This window comes from Heptranchias perlo, chromosome X (genome assembly GCF_035084215.1).
Source record: "Heptranchias perlo isolate sHepPer1 chromosome X, sHepPer1.hap1, whole genome shotgun sequence".
Lineage (NCBI taxonomy): Eukaryota > Metazoa > Chordata > Chondrichthyes > Hexanchiformes > Hexanchidae > Heptranchias > Heptranchias perlo.
The window spans coordinates 10,949,631-10,968,974 of NC_090370.1; the positions used below are offsets into that span (position 1 = coordinate 10,949,631).

General features: G+C 45.7%; 1 protein-coding gene and 1 non-coding gene across 3 annotated transcripts in view; both read right to left on the bottom strand.

The window, feature by feature from the left end:
* LOC137307265 (nuclear receptor subfamily 4 group A member 1-like) overlaps positions 1–7,920 on the bottom strand; it is a 59,003-nt gene extending 51,083 nt beyond the window's left edge. The window contains exons 1-2 of one of the 2 annotated variants that reach the window (XM_067976701.1): positions 7,709–7,920; positions 4,647–4,649 (exon numbers count right to left, since the gene is read on the bottom strand). In XM_067976701.1, coding sequence (XP_067832802.1) covers positions 4,647–4,649; positions 7,709–7,878 — 173 coding nt within the window. In that variant the 5' untranslated portion in view covers positions 7,879–7,920. The remainder of the gene's footprint in view (positions 1–4,646; positions 4,650–7,708) is intronic. The other variant, XM_067976699.1, reaches the window with a different exon arrangement.
* An 8,627-nt stretch (positions 7,921–16,547) lies between these two features.
* Positions 16,548–16,618, bottom strand: trnag-gcc (transfer RNA glycine (anticodon GCC)). The gene has a single exon. It is a non-coding gene; the product is annotated as a tRNA-Gly (tRNA).
* Between the last annotated feature and the right edge of the window lie 2,726 nt (positions 16,619–19,344).

A 19,344-nucleotide genomic window follows, 5' to 3' on the forward strand; every position in this document is an offset into this window, starting at 1 on the left:
CCTGCGGATCAGAGTTTACGGAGGCAGTTGTCCTCAGTCATTGTTTGGTAGGCGTGCCCAGGTCAGTGGACAAGATTGGTGGTGGCATAATGGCAGATGCAAACAGTCCAGCTCTGGTGCCTGCTGATCTCAATGGCATGCCTTCTTTCATCTTGTACCATTCCAACCATTAAACTGTGCATTTGGGGCACTTTAAAACCAACTCCCATTATTAATTTTGACTTGATTTGATGACCAACATAGGACTGTAGCTTGCACTTAGATGTTTTGTGTTCTTTCAGTACATCGTGGACTTTTACTTGGAGCTGGTGTACTTTGGTCACCGCCTTTGTCAACTTCCGCATGGCGGTCTGGATCTCCCAGGAGCTGATGGTCAAGTGCTTGTTGTAATGGGCCAGACGTGAAGCCTCACTCGCAATGCGTGCGAAAATATCGTTCACAAAGGCGTTCGTGATGCTCATGGCCTTGGAGGAGATGCTGGTGTCGGGGTGAACCTGCTTCATCACCTTGTAGATGTAGATGGAGTAACTCTCCTTCCTCGACCTTCTCTGCTTCTTGCCGCCATTTACTGCCGCTTTATTCCCAGCCTTCTTGACGCCCTTCTTGGGAGCTGCTTTCTTCTCCTCGGACATTTTCAGACACAGAAATCGTCACTTCTTGACCTCCTGTGAACGTTTGCATTGTAAGAACCCCTTTTTTTTTGTCCCCTCTTTTATTTATTAACCTTTGCCTGTCAACCGAGGAAATGCTTCAGTTAAAGTCAGCTTTCTGGTGATTTTGCTCTTTTTATTTCAATCTAAACATTGCCCACATGATCAGCTACAAAAAGAAAATCAAGAAATAAAGTATAAAATAAAAAAACCCGAGAACTTTTTTTTTAAAAGCACAAAAATAAAAAGAATAAAATCAGCACTAAAAAACGGTCACGGATAAATGAAAATAAAAACAAACATTAAAAAGTCAAACATTAAAGAGCTCCGTTGCACATGGAACTTTACATAATGCTCACTCCAGATGGGCAAGCAGTGTGTCTCATTTCCATAGATTTAAGGTGATTCAAATATTTAAATTAAGCTCTCGCTATTTAAATGCAAGTTCTTGTGGTTCTTATTTCATTAAAATTTAGGGAGTTTTGTGATAAACTTCATCTTAAAGAAGTGTTGTGCCTGAATTACTCACCATGTTTAGAATGTTTGTCTTAAAATGAGTGTACCGGCTCTGTGAGTCACCCAGTGTCAGATCCTCACACTATTTATTATCCCCTGGGTAAAAGTATCTGGGCGGTACACAGGGTGGGGAGGGGGTGGTGAGAGAGCAGATGACACAGGGGGTGGTATGGAGGCGGTTAGGACAGAGGAATATGGGGCAGGATCTCCTGTAACACCTTGTCCTTGATGTCCTCTTCCTCAACGTCATCATCATCATTGGCAGCATCATCATAACTCACCAAAAAAAAGATTTTTTTTCACTCCTGCTCCTCCTCCACCTCATCGTCATCATCATTTTTTGCTCCCCTCTAGTCCCTCCGCTCCTCCCACCCAGCTGTGACTGAATCACAGGACAGGAGGACAAACTAAGAATGGGTGAGACTACGTCCCTTGGAATTAAGGAGACAGAGAAGGGTATGGAAGCTTCTGGCTGTCTGCTGACTCACGGTGCAGCCATGGCGACTGTGTAGGTGTGCGCCTGCTAACCCACAGCCTACACTGTCCCACCGATCTCGCCGTCGCCCACATTTAGAGTGGAGTGCCTCCCCGGCAGCTCCAAGTGGCCTGCTCCTACTCGGGGATCAGCTCCCTTACATCTGGAATGCCCCACTCTCTGGTCCCCTGCCTTTCACGGGCGTGATGCACAGGTTTCTCCTGTAACAAGATTGAGTCATTAGGTTTTGGCTGGCATTTGAGGGATGTCTCCCGGGTGGCATCAGACAGCTGAAGTAATAGAGCTGCTGGTTTCATCCTGTTAAGGCGGATGAAGGGGTGTTTTTTTTTTTTTTTATTCGTTCACGGGATGTGGGCGTCGCTGGCAAGGCCTGCATTTATTGCCCATCCCTAATTGCCCTTGAGAAAGTGGTGGTGAGCTGCCTTCTTGAACCACTGCAGTCCGTGTGGTGACGGTTCTCCCACAGTGCTGTTAGGAAGGGAGTTCCAGGATTTTGACCCAGCGACGATGAAGGAACGGCGATATATTTCCAAGTCGGGATGGTGTGTGACTTGGAGGGGAACGTGCAGGTGGTGTTGTTCCCATGCGCCTGCTGCCCTTGTCCTTCTAGGTGGTAGAGGTCGTGGGTTTGGGAGGTGCTGTCGAAGAAGCCTTGGCGAGTTGCTGCAGTGCATCCTGTGGATGGTGCACACTGCAGCCACAGTGCGCCGGTGGTGAAGGGAGTGAATGTTTAGGGTGGTGGATGGGGTGCCAATCAAGCGGGCTGCTTTATCTTGGATGGTGTCGAGCTTCTTGAGTGTTGTTGGAGCTGCACTCATCCAGGCAAGTGGAGAGTATTCCATCACACTCCTGACTTGTGCCTTGTAGATGGTGGAAAGGCTTTGGGGAGTCAGGAGGTGAGTCACTCGCCGCAGAATACCCAGCCTCTGACCTGCTCTCATAGCCACAGTATTTATATGGCTGGTCCAGTTCAGTTTCTGGTCAATGGTGACCCCCAGGATGTTGATGGTGGGGGATTCGGCGATGGTAATGCCGTTGAATGTCAAGGGGAGGTGGTTAGACTCTCTCTTGTTGGAGATGGTCATTGCCTGGCACTTATCTGGCGCGAATGTTACTTGCCACTTATCAGCCCAAGCCTGGATGTTGTCCAGGTCTTGCTGCATGCGGGCTCGGACTGCTTCATTATCTGAGGGGTTGCGAATGGAACTGAACACTGTGCAGTCATCAGCGAACATCCCCATTTCTGACCTTATGATGGAGGGAAGGTCATTGATGAAGCAGCTGAAGATGGTTGGGCCTAGGACACTGCCCTGAGGAACTCCTACAGCAATGCCCTGGGGCTGAGATGCTTGGCCTCCAACAACCACTACCATCTTCCTTTGTGCTAGGTATGACTCCAGCCACTGGAGAGTTTTCCCCCTGATTCCCATTGACTTCAATTTTACTCGGGCTCCTTGGTGCCACACTCGGTCAAATGCTGCCTTGATGTCAAGGGCAGTCACTTTCACCTCACCTCTGGAATTCAGCTCTTTTGTCCATGTTTGGACCAAGGCTGTAATGAGGTCTGGAGCCGAGTGGTCCTGGCGGAACCCAAACTGAGCATCGGTGAGCAGGTTATTGGTGAGTAAGTGCCGCTTGATAGCACTGTCGACGACACCTTCCATCACTTTGCTGATGATTGAGAGTAGACTGATGGGGCGGTAATTGGCCGGATTGGATTTGTCCTGCTTTTTGTGGACAGGACATACCTGGGCAATTTTCCACATTGTCGGGTGGATGCCAGTGTTGTAGCTGTACTGGAACAGCTTGGCTAGAGGCGCAGCTAGTTCTGGAGCACAAGTCTTCAGCACTACAGCTGGGATGTTGTCGGGGCCCATAGCCTTTGCTGTATCCAGTGCACTCAGCCGTTTCTTGATATCACGTGGAGTGAATCGAATTGGCCGAAGACTGGCTTCCGTGATGGTGGGGATATCGGGAGGAGGCTGAGATGGATTATCCACTCGGCACTTCTGGCTGAAGATGGTTGCAAACGCTTCAGCCTTGTCTTTTGCACTCACGTGCTGGACTCCGCCATCATTGAGAATGGGGATGTTTGCAGAGCCTCCTCCTCCCGTTAGTTGTTTAATTGTCCACCACCATTCACGACTGGATGTGGCAGGACTGCAGAGCTTTGATCTGATCCGTTGGTTGTGGAATCGCTTAGCTCTGTCTATAGCATGTTGCTTCCGCTGTTTAGCATGCATGTAGTCCTGAGTTGTAGCTTCACCAGGTTGGCACCTCATTTTTAGGTACGCCTGGTGCTGCTCCTGGCATGCTCTTCTACACTCCTCATTGAACCAGGGTTGATCCCCTGGCTTGTTGGTAATGGTAGAGTGAGGAATATGCCGGGCCATGAGGTTACAGATTGTGCTGGAATACAATTCTGCTGCTGCTGATGGCCCACAGCGCCTCATGGATGCCCAGTTTTGAGCTGCTAGATCTGTTCTGAATCTATCCCATTTAGCACGGTGGTAGTGCCACACAACACGTTGGATGGTGTCCTCAGTGCGAAGACGGGATTTCATCTCCACGAGGACTGTGCGGTGGTCACTCCTACCAATACTGTCATGGACAGATGCATTTGCGACAGGTAGATTGGTGAGGACGAGGTCAAGTAAGTTTTTCCCTCGTGTTGGTTCGCTCACCACCTGCCGCAGGCCCAGTCTAGCAGCTATGTCCTTCAGGACTCGGCCAGCTCGGTCAGTAGTGGTGCTACCGAGCCACTCTTGTTGATGGACATTGAAGTCCCCCACCCAGAGTACATTCTGTGCTCTTGCTACCCTCAGTGCTTCCTCCAAGTGGTGCTCAACATGGAGGAGGACTGATTTATCAGCTGAGGGAGGGCGGTAGGTGGTAATCAGCAGGAGGTTTCCTTGCCCATGTTTGACCTGATGCCATGAGATTTCATGGGGTGCAGAGTCAATGTTGAGGACTCCCAGGGCCACTCCCTCCTGACTGTATATCACTGTACCGCCACCTCTGGTGGGTCTGTCCTGCCGGTGGGACAGGACATACCCAGGGATGGTGATGGAAGGTTCTACAGGCAAGTAATTGCTATTAGGGGGGATATGATGGCACCTATTCTAAGATCTCGAGTTAGTGGACCCCGCCCTTAACCACACTGCAGTGCAAAAGACTACTTGGGCAGCTATTGGTTTCAGAGGGAGAACAGTGTGTTGGTGCCCAAGGAAGAAAATAGACAACCAGCTGGTCTGTTGCCTTGCCTGCCCTCATCAGGCCATTAAACTCTTTCTGACACTGGTCTGCAACCCTGGGGGTGAGAGAGATGGCACTCAGTGTCACTGCCATCACCCTCTACATGGCACACAAGAGACTGTCCTGAGGTTTCCTCCCATGGGCACCCAGCAGCCTTTATCTCCTTTGGTGCATTTCATCCAGGAGCGTCGGAAGGTCGGTCACATTGAAATTATGGGCTCTTCTTTTCTGACTCCTTGCGACACCCTGCTCCCTTCTTTGGCTGCCTCTACCAGGTCCTCCACTTGAAGACATGCTTTGGAAGTGTCACAAAACCTCACATGAGCTATCCAATGCAGCTACCTGACAGTGAGTTCAGTGATCCAAACACTTCCCTATTTACCTGCTACTCCCCCAAGCCTGCCGCTGCAATCTTTAGCCATCCTTGGCTTTTCTCATCCTTGTTTTCAAATCCCTCCATGGCCTCGACCCTCCCTATCTCTGTAACCTCCTCCAGCCCTACAACTCTCCGAGATCTCTGAGCTCCTCCAATTCTGGCCTCTTGCGCATCCCCGATTTTCATCGCTCCACCATTGCTGGCCGTGCCTTCAGCTGCCTTGGCCCTAAGCTCTGGAATTCCCTCCTAAGCCTCTCCGCCTCGCTACTTCTCTCTCCTCCTTTAAGATGCTCCTTAAAACCTACCTCTTTGACCAAGCTTTTGGTCACCTGTCCTAATATCTCCTTATGTGGCTGAGTGTCAAATTTTGTTTGATAATCGCTCTTGTGAAGCACCTTGGGACATTTTACTATGTTAAAGGCACTATATAAATGCAAGTTGTTGTTGTTGTTATAGTAGTAGTAGTAAAGGCCTAATTTCCAAGTCCTTCCCCCTCCAACCCTCCCACCACTGGAAACAGTTTCTCCTTATTTACTCTATCAAAACCCTTCATGATTTTGAACACCTCTATAAAATCTCCCCTTAACCTTCTCTGCTCTAAGGAGAACAATCCCAGCTTCTCCAGTCTCTCCACATAACTGAAGTCCCTCATCCCTGGTACCATTCTGGTAAATCTCTTCTGCACCCTCTCCAAGGCCTTGGGGGAGCAACACTGGCATAAATTGTCCTGGGGTTTTCAGGGCCATCGTCTTTATGCCTTGAGAGGGAGAGCAGTGGGACAGGTATACCAACACTAGGTTACAGCCTTGATATTGCTCGCTGGTCTAAGCTTTTCAGTACAACATGCAGTTCCAATTTGATGTGTATGTGTATGTGATTGTGGGGTGTCATTCTGCTTTTGGCTGACTCTTGTGCTGTCACAGGCGTTGCTGGTACAGGCGTTGCCGGTACAGGCACTGCCGGTACAGGCACTGCCGGTGCGCTCCATGCCCTTGGTGTGTAATCCAACTCACCCAAGAGGATTCGTTTTGTAAAGTCATCTTGAACCGTTCATTTCAAAATTCAGCTGCATGATAGACAAAAGTTTAGCACAACTGAATTGTAAAAATGATCTCTTTCCAGCACAGAATTGATAAATAATACAATGCTGAAACAAACTCACAGAGCACTAGTGAATTTATTTTTGGCTTGTAATTCTATCTCTGACATAAAATACCTGCCTCCATTTCACTTTTGTTAAGAGCGCCTCCTGCCTTTATCTTTTCAAGAGACATGAAGACAGTCACAGGTAACACAATGTTTTATATATATATATATATATATATATATATTTTTCCAGTGGTAAAACTGTCTAAACTTGCCCATTGAAACTAAACAAGACACAGGCTGGAGTTTGGTGCCTTATCGTTTCATGTAGTGTTTGTTGCTCTTGTTTTTTGACCATTTTTCTGCCCTTTTCGCCTGAAGGGGTTTGCCTCTTGCTGGGGTCCTTTCCTAAAGGGCACCGACCACCTTTCATTACCTCACTCCCCAGCGGTCATTCTTCATGCAGAAGGTCAGTCGGCTATTTGATCATGTAGGGCCTCACGGCCAAGCCTGTTCCCGTCCCCAGTCAATACACACACGCGCGCTGCGCGCCCACACACACTTGCAGCAAGGGTCACCACGTAACAATTAGAAGTGGGAATCCTGGCCGACTTTCCACCTGCCTAGGTCAGGGATGTGGAGCTGAGCACAGCCCAGTAAATCAACCTGCAACTATCTAAAAAATCAGTGGGGGGAACTAACGTAAAGATTTTGCAAACTGAACAATTGGCAGCAGAATATAGAGGAACAACCACCCTCCCCCATTAGAATGATCACAAAATGTGCACTCATTTTACATACATATATATATATATATAAAATATTACCCAGAATTTAGGGTCTGTCCAAGTTATTTACTTGGAGATCCTTCCACAGTACAGTTTCTCATGACTGTGCGAAGTTTCACAATACTCCAACCCACATTCCTCCAACAGTTTAACAAGCCTAATTACCTCACATTCTTTCATGCAATTAAAGAGGCACTGTCTTCATGAAAACGTATCTGGCAAACGCACTTTTCATTTGGGAGGGTAAGGTTCAGGGAGTGTAATTGGTGTGATGTTACTTTTCAACATGATTTAATTGTCTTGTTTGCAAGCAGACAAGGAAAATAAGGGGTTGCCAAACATTATTTTTTTCCCTCCCCATCAAGACAATGCTCCTTTAAGTGAGCCAATAAAATAGGAACTGCCTCCATATATGGGTTCAGTAAAAACCGCTGGAGAACATTGCAAATATAGAAACTGCATTGGCTACATTAAAATGCATAATCCCTACAGTCTAAAACAAAACTTACAGTAGAACAACTTGGGTGGCGTTTGTACTTACAATTTTGATTTTCCATTATAGCCCGATTGCCAGAACTGAGGAAAAGAAATGGCTTGCAAGAGAAGCATAATGAAATCTGCAGTGTAATTAAATCTAGGCTTCCTTCTTTTCTTCATGCCACAGTAGTCCCTCTGTTTGAGCAAACAGCAGTCTGTGCAGTGCCAGGCCATAGCTAGTTGAATGCTGTTGGACTGGATTGTAATACTACACTGCATTGTGCAGTAATACTACACTTTCTTTGTGCTGCTGCCAAAAAATGCATCTTTGTGCAGCCAAACCCTGCTCAGAAGGACGTCAATTCAGACTTCCATTGACGTCGGTGGAATTCCCATTGCTTGCGTCATTCCAATAAAAATAGAATCCTCAAAAGAATTCATCCTTAAAATAATCTGGAATAGTACATGGTCTGGGTAATGGATACTAAGTTAACTTTTTTACCCATCTGCATAACTATTATTAGTATTGATTTCCAGAACTGTTGTTGTTATTCTTCATTGTGTCTCTGTGCTGGTTAGTATTTTTAAAAGGGTAATTTTGTGAGGCAAAGCTTCTGGCGTGGAGCCTTGCTGGACTGGAGCGTGACTTCGAGGTAGGGCTATAACGCTACAGAGTTGATTCTGTCAGCTGCATGCCGAGAGCAGAGTGAAGTGAAGGTGTGAGGTTGGTTTAAGGATTCCCTCTCTCCTACTGCCTCAGCTCAGTTGGTAGCACTCTCACCTCTGAGGTAGAAGGTCAGAGGTTCAAGTGCCCACTTCAGAGACTTGAGTACCTATTCACAAGCTGATGCTCCCAGTGCAGTACTGAGGGAGAGCTGCACTGTCGGAGGTACCGTCCTTCGAATGAGACGTTGAAGTGAGGCCTTATCTGCCCTCTCAGGTGGACGTGAAAGATCTCACGGCCACGATTCAAAGAAGAGCAGGGGAGTTCTCCCTCCCTGGTGCCCTGGCCAATGTTTATCCCTCAATCAACATCACAAAAGAAAACAGATTATCTGGTCAAATCATATTGCTGTTTGTTGGATCTTGCTGTGCGCAAATTGGCTGCCACGTTTCCTACATCACAACGCTGAAGAAGTAATTCATTGGCTGTAAAACAGTTTGGGACATCCTGAGGTCGTGAAAGGCGCTATATAAATGCAAGTTGTGGGGCCAAGAGGAGCAGGAATGCATCTCAGGGCCCGACAAGGAAAGTCTGGGCCTCTGCTGCCCTGAGTTCCAGAACTTTCCACCTGCAAGACCCTGCCGAAACCCCTACCTGCATGCCAGCGGGTGACCCTCTGCGCCGCCTGATCTTTGCTTCTTGGCAGCCAGCCTGCTGCCTCTTTACGCCTGTTTTGGTCAAGCAGCTGGCCTTTGGGGTGTAAATGGGGCCCGGGAGTTAAAATAGCCCAGGCCACAAATTAATCACATTGCGGGGGGGTGGCATTGGGTTGATACTCATCCCACCTAGGGGTTGCCAACTCTGGTTGGATGTATTCCTGGAGGTTTCATCACATGACCTCCTGCCTCCAACTGCCCTGCCCAGTCAAAACGCCATTTCCTCCAATCTCCAATATTTTTAAAACTAATAAATGAAAGTGTTCAAAGAAAATGAGAAAAACAACACACTTTCTTTTGATGCCCCTATGATTTTTCTCCCGGGTTTTGCTCGCGGCTGTGTCCAGGAGATTAATCTTTAATTTCTGGAGACTCCAGGGCAATCCTGGAGGGATGGCAACCTTAGCCCCACCACCGCCCCTGTCCATCCAAAACCGACTACCACTTAAAATCCCACAAAGGGCCTACAACACTTATAGAGCTGGCTGCGCACCTCCTTATCCTTATGTCTATTTATTGGCTAATGAATTCATACACGGGGTAGTTTATCTCTGTGTTTGCTGCAAATGATAACAACACATTAATACATGTGCAGATTATTAATCTCTACTTTGCATCGCCAATGACTGTAGATAAGCAAAGCTACATTGCCTTCACTGTGGAGAATCTAAAGTCAATAATTCTGTTGAGAAAGACTAACCTTGTTATTAAGAAGGCCCAAGGCAGGACACCACCAAGGTTGAAAAAAGTAGGAGAGAAGATAACCTATATCAGGAAGGATAAGGTGATGCCAAGCTTGGCTTTTAAAAGCCTGTGGACTTTAGGAAAGACTTGCATCTAGCACCTTATCACATCTCTGAGAAACATCTCAAAGTGTTACACATACAATGAGCTTGAAGTGCAGGTAGGGTTGCCAACCCTCCAGGATTGGCCTGGAGTCTCCAGGAATTGAAGACTAATCTCCAGGACACTTCTGGGAGCAAAACCCAGGAGAAAAATCATAGAAGCATAAGCAAAAATTGTGTTTGTTTTATTTTCTTTGAGCACTTATAAAAATATTGGAGGTGGGAAAAAAGACTGTTTAACTGACAGTCAAGAATCATCCAATCGGGTAATGAAGAGTCTGTTCGCTTTCCGATTGGCCGTGAGAAGGCGAGGCACGGTGAGGATGGGCGTGTCGAGCGACCAATGGGGGGAATGTGGGGGCGGGGTGGTTGGTGGCAGGAAATCATATGATGAAACTTCCAGGAATATGTCCAACCAGAGGAAGGGATCACTGAGCAAGATAAGGAGGTGCTTGGCCAGCTGTACTCTATAAGGGTTGCACACTTCAGCTATGAAGAGAGACTGGGAAGATTGGGTTTGTTTTCCTTGGAGCAGAGGAGGCTGAGGGGGGACATGATTGAGGTGTGCAAAATTATGAGGGGCATAGATAGGATGGATACTAAGGAGCTTTTTCCCTTCATTGAGGGTTCTATAACAAGGGGGCATAGATTCAAGGTAAAAGGCGGGAGGTTTAGAGGGGATTTGAGAAAGAACTTTTTCACCCAGAGGGTGGTTGGAGTCTGGAACTCACTGCCTGAGAGGGTTGTGGAGGCAGGAACCCTCACAACATTCAAGAAGCATTTGGATGAGCACTTGAAATGCCATAGCATACAAGGCTACGGACCAAATGCTGGAATATGGGATTAGATTAGACTGGGCTTGATGGCCGGCGCGGACACGATGGGCCGAAGGGCCTCTATCCGTGCTGTATAACTCTATGACTCTATGACTCTCTTCAGTTCCAAACATTCAGCTTCTTAGCAGAGAAACCACACCTCATGCTCCTGGACTCAGTACAGTGAAAAGCCATGCAGACCAGTGGGTTTAATGAGAATAACGAACTCCATCACAGAGTTTACCCTCTACTTCATTACCGAGCTGAATTTATCAAATTTGTGACACCTCTGGTTCTGATTGCAATCTGTTACGAAGCCATTTAATCTATATCTATAATATATTAAAAGTCTCATGTATGGGGAGCACTCCTGTTCACATTACCCTTATTTTTTGTGCCACACTTTTATGCCAACATTTATAGTGGAAAAACCCTTTCTTTCCATGTCTTTGGGCAGAACTCTTACAAACTTCTTTCCAAATTTCTTTTCATTGGAGATGTGCACCACTCCCTCACTTTCACATCCCATTACTCCACCCCTCCATAGTGCAATCTCTGACTCACTTTAAGCAATGCCCATAAGAACATGAGAAATGGGAGCAGGAGTAGGCCTTAAGGCCCCTCGAGCCTGATCCGCCATTCAATAAGATCATGGCTGATCTTCGACCTCAACTCCACTTTCCCGCCCGATCCCCATATCCCTTGATTCTCCTAGAGTCCAAAAATCTATCGATCTCAGCCTTGAATATATTCAACGACTGAGTATCCACTGCCCCCTGGGGTAGAGAATTCCAAAGATTCACAACCCTCTGAGTGAAGAAATTCCTCCTCATCTCAGTCTTAAATGGCCGACCCCTTATCCTGCAACTGTGCCCCCTAGTTCTAGACTCTCCAGCCAGGGGAAACAAACTCTCAGCATCTACCCTGTCAAGCTCCCTCAGAATCTTATATGTTTCAATGAGATCACCTCTCATTCTTCTAAACTCCAGACAGTATAAGCCCATTCTACTCAACCTCTCCTCATAGGACAACCCTCTCATCCCAAGAATGGCCCATGGGAGATCTGCTACATGCAAAGTATCTGATTAGCTCAAATATCATATTCATAAAATGGGAACGGATCACAACTGACAATCATTTTCAGCTGAGTTACCATGAATATGCTAAGCAGCCACTCCCTGGAGGAGAAGTTGGGGATTTACAAGCAACTACCAATCTACAGACAAACATCCTTAGCAACAGTAACTAGCTTCTAATTGATCTCAGAATGTGCCTATTTAGAGCTCATAGTCACAGATAATATTAAGCAGTGCTCTTAAAGGGACAGGCCATGTTAAACACAGCTCCATCTTAGCAGCTGAACATTACAACTGTACTCCAGATCCCAGACTAACTTGTGAGCAATGCCACAGGAAATCAGTTAGTTTTCCAAAAAATAAGTTCATTGTTCTTTCAATGCAGTTCCTTTGCACATCCATTGCTCTTCATGAACAACATCTTCTTCACTTGCACAATTACCTACCAAGCTTCCTTTTAGGATCAATAATGTGGGAAGAAAGTACTTTTGGAGCTCATTGTCATCCTACAATGCTGGTCATAATGGACCTTCAGAACCACAACTGCTGTGACTTTGACAAAATCTGCTTCCAAAAGGATGGTAAAAGGTTTGGACATCAAATGGTTGAAACCAGTGCAGAGAAACCAGTGCAACTGGTTTTGATTCCAGTTCTGCAGGGAAAAGACAATAAAACAAGAAATAATGGTTAGCCGACATACTAAGCTTTGGCTTTAAAAGGTTGTAGATTGTAGGAGAAAGGGGAAATTGAAGGTTGACCAATTTTGAGTTTCTGGGATAGAATGAATTAAGGGTAGGCGATGGTGAGATGAATCTTGAGTTTAACACAAAGTTGTAGGGAGGAGTGTAATAAACTGGATAGCCCGGTGGTGAAAGATAGAATACTAGAGCCTGGTCTTCAGTTACTTCCAAACCTTTATTCACAGAGATCCACATTACCCACTCCACACCCTCCATCAGCTCTCTTATAAATGGATACGAGAGAGTTCCCAATTGATACACACCACCTGAATGCAATTAACACTAATTGATATAAATCACATGGATACAATTAAACAAGGAGGAGGAGTGTGTAGTATGGCATGTTTGGAACTTTAGAAGCACAAAAAGAGGAAAGTTCAAAAGATTTGCATTCAGTTGATTTCGGTGAAACAAAAAGGGGGCAGGTTCTACAAGGGGCGGGCGATCTGCACCGTCAGGTTTCTGCCCAGGTGACGAAGTTCAAAATGACCTCCAGTGTTTTCTGTCTACATCATGAAGAGCACCGAAGCAAGATTGAAAGCTGCAAGCCTGCGTGGACATTGGTTGGATCAATGGCCCGTGTGGGTGGGGCATGAGTGGGTTCTGTTAAGGCCTGCTTGGTAAGCTGTGTTGTGGTCTGTTTGAGTGGGGCTTGGGTGTGGCTAATTATGGCATGGCAGGTTAGAAGTGCGGCTTACTTGAGTGGGAAATTGCAGGCTAGAACTGTGGCCTGTTTGGGCAGGGTGTGGTGGGTTGGGCATGTGGCCTGTGTAGGTCAGCCACAGTGGTCTGAACAGGTATTCAACTCCTCCAAAAGTACAGTTTAATTACATGAAGTCTCTACCAAGAATCAACTGCTCTAGCCATCGGTAATGCAATGCTTACTAACACTGCTGTTAGATGTGGAGATGCCGGTGATGGATTGGGGTGGACAAATGTAAGGAATCTTACAACACCATAAAACTGTTGGACTATAACCTGGTGTTGTAAGATTCCTTACTGCTGTTAGATACCAGGGTATCAATACATTTGGCCTCACATATCAACAGTACATGCTTCAAGGAAGCCCCTCTATGTAGCAATGGTATCACTTGTGTGTCCCATTTTAATTTGCTTCAGAAATATCCCACTTAATCCAAATAGAGATGCATCTGTAAAGGCTGAACTTCGAGCAGCTTGGATCAAGGCTTGAGATACAACAGTCTTCCTGAGTGGTCTGGAGACTTGTCCACAACTTTCACCAGTGATGCTCCACAGCAACCAAACAGGAGATGCACTCTGTATGGGTGGGACAGCTTACCTTGCCAATGTTTGTTGAGTCACTTGTGAGTTGTACAATTTCATGTACTTGTGGATGAAAATTAGATTCTGTGGCTTCACATTGGGTGTAAGTAGCCTTATTTATTTACTCATGCAAAAGACTATCAGGAGCCTTTCATGCACAAAGGCTTTTACACATTTGAAAAGCTTCCACAATGCAGCAATAACAGAAGTTTATTTCTTTCTTTTTCTTTTATGTTCATTTTTTGTTTCTTGCTTTAAAAACATACGAATTACCTCCAAAGTGAGAGTTGTCTTCTTGGCTGTAATAACCACAATCTGCAGTTACATCGCGTTGCAGAGAGTCTATGGCACAGAAAGAGGCCATTTGGCCCAGCTGGTCTATGCCAGCATTTATGCACCACACAAGGCTCCTCCGACCCCTCTTTATCTCACCCTATCAACATATCCTTCTATTCCTTTCTCCCTCATGTGTTTATCTAGCTTCCCTTTAAATGCATCTATGCTATTCGCCTCAACAACTCCTTGTGGTAGTGTATTCCACATTCTAACCACTCTCTGGGTAAAGATGTTTCTCCTGAATTCCCTATTGAATTTATTAGTGACTATCTTATATTTATGATCTTAATGATATGCATTCTGAAGATTCTGCCCATCCACCTCCCTCTGAGAATCTCAGGTTTTAACAGGCTAACTAGCAATGGGTCCCCTGGGGGAGGGAGGGGAAATTCATCCAGGGTTCCTGCTTCTCATTACTATGCGAGGAAAACCATCCGAAAATGCGCGTGGGTGAACAGGATTGGGCTGAGTTGTAATGCCCCTCACGACCGATTAGCCTGTTGACACTCACTATCTGAGCCTATGTTTTAATGCTACTTTCTGACCCTATGTTTTCATGCTACAGAGGCCATTGGCCCACACGAGCACACACTGAGAGAGTGTAATGTTCCGTGCAGCCCCAAGGGACCACATCACAAGATTGATTAAGCTATGCACCATCTGACCTCTGCAGAAAGAAAAAAAAAGACCCACTGGTTTGAAATAATTACCTAACAATCTGAAAAGCAAGAATTTGTTTAAAAAGCACATTTTTTCAATGTTGCCGCACAGCGTGAGCAGAATATATTAGAACACTGGTATACAGAAAATAAATTGCTATGATGCAGTTGATGTCATTCACCCGTGCCTACAACCCTCGTAAATTATGCTAATGCCACACAATATTTTCTGTAAGCCAGCATGTTCCAATGTACCCTTAACATACCAGTTACTGTATCGACAATACACTGATCTACATCTCAAAACATTAGAAGCTGAGAGCAGTCATGTTAGGGACATGTTAGAAATTATATTTATGATCAGATTGACAATTCATTTAAACATAAGGAGTAGCAAACATACAAATGTAATTTTTCTTCTTGAGGCACCTCCAGGCTCAACTGTTCCAATTCTCTCTTGACCGGCCTCCTAGCCCCTACCCTCCATAAACTTCAGCTCATCCAAAACTCTGCTGCCTGTATCCAAACCTGCACCAAGTCTCACCCACCCATCACCCCTGTGCTCGCTGACCTACATTGGCTCCCGGTCCACCAACACCTCGAATTTAAATTTCTCATCCTTGTTTTTAAATCACTCCATGGCCTCGTCCCTCCCCATCTGTGTAACCTCCTCCAACCCTCCAACCTTCCGAGAACTCTGCGCTCCTCCATCTCTGGGCTAGCATCGCCAACTCTTGTTGGATGTATTCCTGTAGATTTCATCACATGACATCCCACCTCCAACCGCCTCACACAGTCAAATAGTCTTTTTCCCAATCTCCAATCTTTAAATAATTAATAAACAAAAGAAAATGGGGCAAGAAACAAAATGTTTCGATGACTTTTCTCCTGGGTTGCTTGCAGCAGTGTCCAGAGACTAATCTGTAATTCCTGGAGACTCCAGGACAATCCTAGTCTGGCCTCTTGTGCAGCCCCCACTTCCTTTGCCCCACCACTGGCAGCCGTGTCTTCAGCTGTCTAGGTCCTAAGCTCTGGAATTCCCTCCCTAAACCTCTCAGCCTCTCCACCTTTCTCCTCCTTTAAAGCCCTCCTTAAAACCTACTGCTTTGACCAAGTTTTTAGTCAACGCATCTAATATCGCCTTCTTTTGCTCGGTGTCAATTTTTGACTGATTACGTTTCTGTGAAGCCTCTTGGGCCGATTTTTCAACGTTAAAGGCACTATATAAATGCAAGCTGTTGTTGTAACGTTATCCTTCACTGTGATTAGCTTCCCTCCCTTACAAAACACACACGGATCTACGTCCCAAAATATAGATTTTTTTTTTAAACTTTAGAAGCTGAGAGCAGTCATGTTAGGGACATGATGCAGATTGACAACTCATTTAAACATAAGGAGTAGCAAACATACAAATTTTAATGCATGGGGCCCTAGTAGCACATATTGGGAATGTCAACTCATGATTTTCCATTCATTAATTTTAATGGACAGAATCTGTTTTTATTGACTCCAAATCTGTATAAAGTCCCTATCCTGGCCGGTCCATGAATTACTCTCTCCTGCGAGTCGCTGTCCTGAAGTTTCTACATTTGAAACGGTTTGAGAATAAATCACACCCAGAGCCAGTATTTAAAATGAAAACCAAATAGCTGATGTTTTAATATTTAATTATATTTTTTTCCTGTATTCCCTAAATATCATAGTCAATATAATATATAAGTTAAATAAAGAGATGGTTAATAAATATAAATAATTTTTAAAAAAACTATGCATCGGCCGGGAATCGAACCCGGGCCTCCCGCGTGGCAGGCGAGAATTCTACCACTGAACCACCGATGCTTGACAAAGGAAAAATAAAAATCAGGGCTTATCTCAGTTTGATCTTTGTCAGAATTTATACTCACAGAACAATTTTTTTTAAATCCCCAAATTCTGGCAGTTCAGAGAAATCTAACTTCAAGAACTTGGAAGATTCATTATTACCAATTCTGTTGCATTAGATGTGGCCTGTAAGGAGCAGTTATCCGATAAAATTTGTCTTTGTACACAGTCCTCTACCAAGTGTGGTGCTTCCCATTTCTGGCTACCGAAGGCCACAATATGACAAGCATCTTCCTGAGACAGCTGATAGGGTTTCTTGCCAGGCCTTGGCTGGCTGGTGGCCTGCTACCAGTGATTTGGGAAACCAGTTGGTGTGAAACTGCAGTAAAACTGTTAACCGGTTTTGTTGTGCTGATTTTCACCTTAATGTTCCGCGGGCTGATTTAATCAAATGGTGTTGAACCTAGAGTATAATGTTACTTTTAACGGAAGGGGAATAAAATTATCCTAGAGTTTCAGTTGTGTTATGGAGCAATACGTATCGGACAGTACGGTGTAAGATTTTCAATCATGAGCCATATACCCGAGGTGTTGATAAGGGGTCGGCCATTTAAGACTGAGATGAGGAGGAATTTCTTCACTCAGAGGGTTGTGAATCTTTGGAATTCTCTACCCCAGAGGGCTGTGGATGCTCAGTCGTTGAGTATATTCAAGGCTGAAATAGATTTTTGGACTCTAGGGGAATCAAGGGATATGGGGATCGGGCAAGAAAGTGGAGTTGAGGTCGAAGATCAGCCATGATTTGATTGAATGGTGGAGCAGGCTCGAGGGGCCGTATGGTCTACTCTTGCTCCTATTTCTTATGTTCTTATGCCAAAACCATAAACATGGTTAAAGCACAGATCCCTGGGGGCCACCATTACGCACACCCCACCAGTCCAAAAAACAACCATTTGCCCCATTCTTTGCTTTCTATCTCCCAGCCATCTCTCAATCCATGTGCTACACTCCTTTGCATACCAGTGTGCCTTAATTTACTATAGCAGGTCTGCAATGTGGCACCATATCAAAAAAAATACATAGCTTCAACATCCATTGCATTTCCTTCATCTATGCAGGCTCTGATTTTCTCAAATCATTCAATTAAATTATCCAAGCACAACCTGACCTTTACAGATCCACGCTGACGTCCTTGATTAGCCCACACCTTTCATAAAGGAAAGGACTTGCATTTATACAGCGCTTTTTATGACATCCCAAAGTTCTTTGCAGTCAATTAAGTACCTTTGAAGTGTAGTCACAGTTGTAATGTAGGAAACACGGCAGCCAATTTGCGCACAGCAAGATCCCACAAACAGCAATGAGATAAATGACCAGATAATCTGTTTTAATGATGATGGTTAAAGGATAAATATTGGTCAAGACACCAGGAGAATTTCCCTTCTCTTCTTTGAATAATTTTTTTTTTTATTCGTTCATGGGACGTGGGCGTCGCTGGCGAGGCCGGCATTTATTGCCCATCCCTAATTACCCTTGAGAAGATGGTGGTGAGACGCCTTCTTGAACCGCTGCAGTCCGTGTGGTGACGGTTCTCCCGCAGTGCTGTTAGGAAGGGAGTTCCAGGATTTTGACCCAGCGACGATGAAGGAACGGCGATATATTTCCAAGTCGGGATGGTGTGTGACTTGGAGGGGAACGTGCAGGTGGTGTTGTTCCCATGTACCTGCTGCTCTTGTCCTTCTAGGTGGTAGAGGTCGCGGATTTGGGAGGTGCTGTCGAAGAAGCCTTGACGAGTTGCTGCAGTGCATCCTGTGGATGGTACACACTGCAGCCACAGTGCGCCGGTGGTGAAGGGATTGAATGTTTAGGGTGGTGGATGGGGTGCCAATCAAGCAGGCTGCTTTGTCCTGGATGGTGTCGAGCTTCTTGAGTGTTGTTGGAGCTGCACTCATCCAGGCAAGTGGAGAGTATTCCATCACACTCCTGACTTGTGCCTTGTAGATGGTGGAAAGGCTTTGGGGAGTCAGGAGGTGAGTCACTCGCCGCAGAATACCCAGCCTCTGACCTGCTCTTGTAGCCACGGTATTTATATGGCCATGGGCTCTTTTACATCCACCTGGGAGGGCAGACAGGGCCTCGGTTTAACATCTCATCCGAAAGATGGTACCTCCGACAGGGCAGCATGGAGGTGTCAGATCGGATTGTGCGCTCAAGTTGCTGGAGTGGGGCTTGAACCCACAACCTCCTGACTCAGGCAAAAGTGCGACTAGTGAGCCAACACTGACCCTAGCCGACAAGCTGGTAAAGTTTACCCAGAAGTGCCGTAAGATTGACTGAGCTATGATTTCCCTGGCTTAGCCTTTCCCTTTTATTGAACAGGGGTGTAACATTGGCCAGCCTCCAGTCTTTTGGCACAAATCCCTTTTCCAAAGATTTTTGCAAAATGATGGTTTTTTTTTCTCTCACCGGGGAGCAAAGAAAAACCAAGAGAATGTAATGGAGCATAGGCTATTCCAGCAGCCATAGCAGTCGTAAAAGTCCCATATTAAATCTATTGGTTGCGCAGTTTGATTTGTGTGAAGGAATTGGTTAGGTTTGCAAAGAATTTTTATCAACAGCAAAGCAGACATCAGAATTCAAGCTGTGCATGATCTCACCCAGTGTCCTATCTCTATTCTGCCTCCTACCGAGTTCTGTGCTGTGGTATTTACCCTACAGACTAAATGTAGGGTCAAAGTTCGATC